Source organism: Triticum dicoccoides, chromosome 3B, assembly GCF_002162155.2.
Source record: "Triticum dicoccoides isolate Atlit2015 ecotype Zavitan chromosome 3B, WEW_v2.0, whole genome shotgun sequence".
NCBI classification, from domain to species: Eukaryota; Viridiplantae; Streptophyta; class Magnoliopsida; order Poales; family Poaceae; genus Triticum; species Triticum dicoccoides.
In genome coordinates this window covers 5,050,083-5,053,179 of record NC_041385.1, presented here as the reverse complement: position 1 = coordinate 5,053,179, position 3,097 = coordinate 5,050,083, and the positions used below count along the sequence as shown (strand labels likewise).

Here is a 3,097-nt window from a genome sequence, read left to right as displayed (position 1 = left end):
TACTACTCCTAGTTACCATTGTTCAGCTGTTCTGCTGTTGCGCTGCAGTGATGAGTTATGTTCAGAGCGATGTTAGTTGTGAATTGTTCTTCGCTCAGTTCCTTTTGTTGGCAGGCTCGTTGGATGCTGAATTTCTGTTAGTTATAAACTACTGTAGGCATTCATAATCAGATCTTGTGTCAAATAGCAGCTGTTGAATTCTTTGTCAGTAAGATCAAAACATGTGATCGCTGCAATCTGTTCCTAATTAATCACTAGTGTCAATGTAAATAATATACTTGCACAGATTTCACAGCAGGGCTGATGGTTTACACTCACACAGAGAGGCAGACTATTGCAACAACCAGCACAGATAGCTGTTACTTTTTCTTATTTTTCATAAGCATAGCAAACAAAACACACAAGCAGCCGAGCTGTGTCTTGGTTCAGTTCAGCCGAGCTAGCCTTGTAGATGCACGCAGGCACACACAGGTAGCTGTTACAATTCCCCACACGCACACACGCATACCAAGCATTCATCAAAGCCACACACACACACACAAATGCAGTCTGGTGGATGCACGCAGGCGTCCACAGCAAAAAGCCGCTCCAATCTCAAACGACACGCACACGCACGGTCCAGGTCTGTGTAGGCAGGCACAAACCCGTCCGTCTCTTATTTGAAATTCACAATATAATAAACGGTGAGAGCCACCATAAGCTCGCACCTAATAAGGCCAATACCAATCCAAGCAGGCACACAAACCAAACCAAACGCATGATCCAGCAGCAGCAGTGTCCATCACTTTCACGTAGTGACAGGGGAAACACCACAGTGCGGAGTTCACCTAGGCGACATACATGAGAGATACAGAGAAACAAGATGGTCAGTAACTAAATGCAGTCAGGAGCAGTGGCAAATGGACTCAGAAGTCATTTGCATGTATAATTAGTACCTGAGGACGGAGACCCTGGGCAGTTTCTCCTTGTAGTAGCGTGAGTGGATCGGCGCCTCGAAGTGCTCGGGGCGGTGGTCCGCGTCCCACTCCAGAGCGTCCCACACGTCCTTCTCCATCTCGACGGTCGGCTTCTTCCTGCCATGGCCACGGGCCCCCACGGATGGCAGCCGGCGCAGGCTCCAGCATCCCCTGATCTTGAGGCTCTTGAGCGCAGGGGCCACCATCTTGACCTCGCATATCTGTTGCAGCTTCGGGAGGTCGTGCAGGTGGATGGTGGTCAGTTTCGGGAATGGTACACCATGGGTAGTTATTTCTTCAGGGTACTCTTCGTCCAGTATGAAGACGTGGCTGAGGTCACCGCAGTGGATGATGTGGATGGTCTCCAAGAAGGGGAAGGAGGAGACCCATAACGGGAGCACGAACTGGAGGCTGGGGCATGAATGCAGCTGAAGGTGCTGTAAATTTTGGAAGGAACTGATATCACATTCACCATATTGATTTAAGTGTGAACCTTTATTCAAAATCCAGCGGGCCATTACGAGATCTGACACGCATAAGGTCTCCAATGCAGTAAATGAGAATGAGTTCCGTGGGAAAACGGTATCCACTTTTGGGCACCTCTCCACGCAGCACCATCTTAGCTTGTGCCAACAACATTCATGAGGCATAATAGCACGTACCAAGACATCATGCACATGCAGGGATTCCACATATGTCCCCATCAGTCGGCGTACATGTTCTTTCTCAAGTTCCCTCTCCACATAGAAGCTTCCTTCAGCAATCTCTACATGTTGATCAAATTTTGTAGTAGGAGGCTGTGGAAAGGCCTGCATTGGGGCAGCGCCAACCATCCCAAGGACATCATTGTACCGGCTTGCTGAAATAAGATGCAGGCTCTCTTGCTCACTGGTGCCAATAATATCCTTCCTGGTTGTTTCAAATTGAATAGTCCCATCGCAGGCAGGTGAGGAGGTGATGCGAATATTAAGATGAACAACTTGTCTAGAATTACATATCAAATGCCACAAGGAGCGAGTAAACCTTGCATCCACAAAAACAGCATGCAGCTGCAACCTGGAAGGTTTATTTTTGCTGATGGATGGTCGAGGACACACGATTCCAGCTCGCGTGTCTACGCACATCAACTCCAAGTCAGAAACACTCTCGTGCAAAAACCTTATTGCACGAAGGTGCTTGCATCCTATTAGAAACAGTCGCTTGAGCCATGGGATTTGCACCACCATAGTCTTGAAGTCAAGTATCTTGATTGATGTTCCAGAGAGGTCTAATTCCACGAGGTTTGGTAGCCAACACAAGAAAATATTTCCCAATCGTGTGCAGCCTGCTAAGGAGATCTTGGATATTATGACATCATTCTTATTTGTTGAGCTGGATGGACGAAATTGTTCCTGAGGTACCTCAACACTCTGTGTCCACTGAGAAGCTGGCCCATATCCATTAAAGCTAAAGGATTCGAGGGAGGGAGGAAGCCCACCAATGCTTTCCAGTCCATCACAACCATCAAGTACAAGCAACCGGAGGCTACTTGCCTTTGATAGACTTCTTGGTAGAATGTTCATGCCACAATTGCCAGACAAGTCCAGTATTTCCATACTTGTCTTATCTATAAAGAAGTTATCGACATCATCTGATGTCTCCCATTCACATGCTGTTTTGATTATCCGGAGCCTCTGGAGGTTAGGTAACCGGCGTTGTAGGTGTGCTATGCACTGCCAACCCATGACTCCCTCTATATTTAGCTCTTTGATTTTGGTCATGAGATCCATCTTTTCTTCAGATAAGATTTCATTCCAGTTTGTGTATCGTAGATCCAGGACCCACAAGCTATACAAAAATAACCAGTCTGTATTATGTTCTCCTTCAATTGTTTTGTCATTTGTACAGTGGTCCAGTCCAAGGAATCTTAGACCATGACACTTCAGGAAAGAAGGTGAAGCAAAATTGAACGCACAACAATAAAGCGTTAGAACGCCAAGCTTGCTGCAATAATCAAAAAATCCACCTGGTAAAGCTCTTGGGGGATTGGATATTTCAAATGCCAAGAAGAAAGATGACGCCTCTGCAGGTATTGCTTTCATCCCATGTACTTCTGCATCTCTCGACGTGACCGAAATCCAACGGTATGGGCCTTCTTCATA

The 3,097-nt window shown here is 46.7% G+C and overlaps 1 protein-coding gene across 1 annotated transcript; it reads right to left on the bottom strand.

The window, feature by feature from the left end:
• Positions 1-396: 396 nt before the first annotated feature.
• Positions 397-1,710, bottom strand: LOC119280425 (probable disease resistance protein At5g47260). The gene is made up of 2 exons (XM_037561275.1): positions 936-1,710; positions 397-827 (listed from the first exon to the last, which is right to left on the bottom strand). Exons 1-2 carry the CDS (start codon positions 1,658-1,660, stop codon positions 824-826), a joined length of 729 nt encoding a protein of 242 aa, XP_037417172.1. The 5' UTR covers positions 1,661-1,710; the 3' UTR covers positions 397-823.
• Between the last annotated feature and the right edge of the window lie 1,387 nt (positions 1,711-3,097).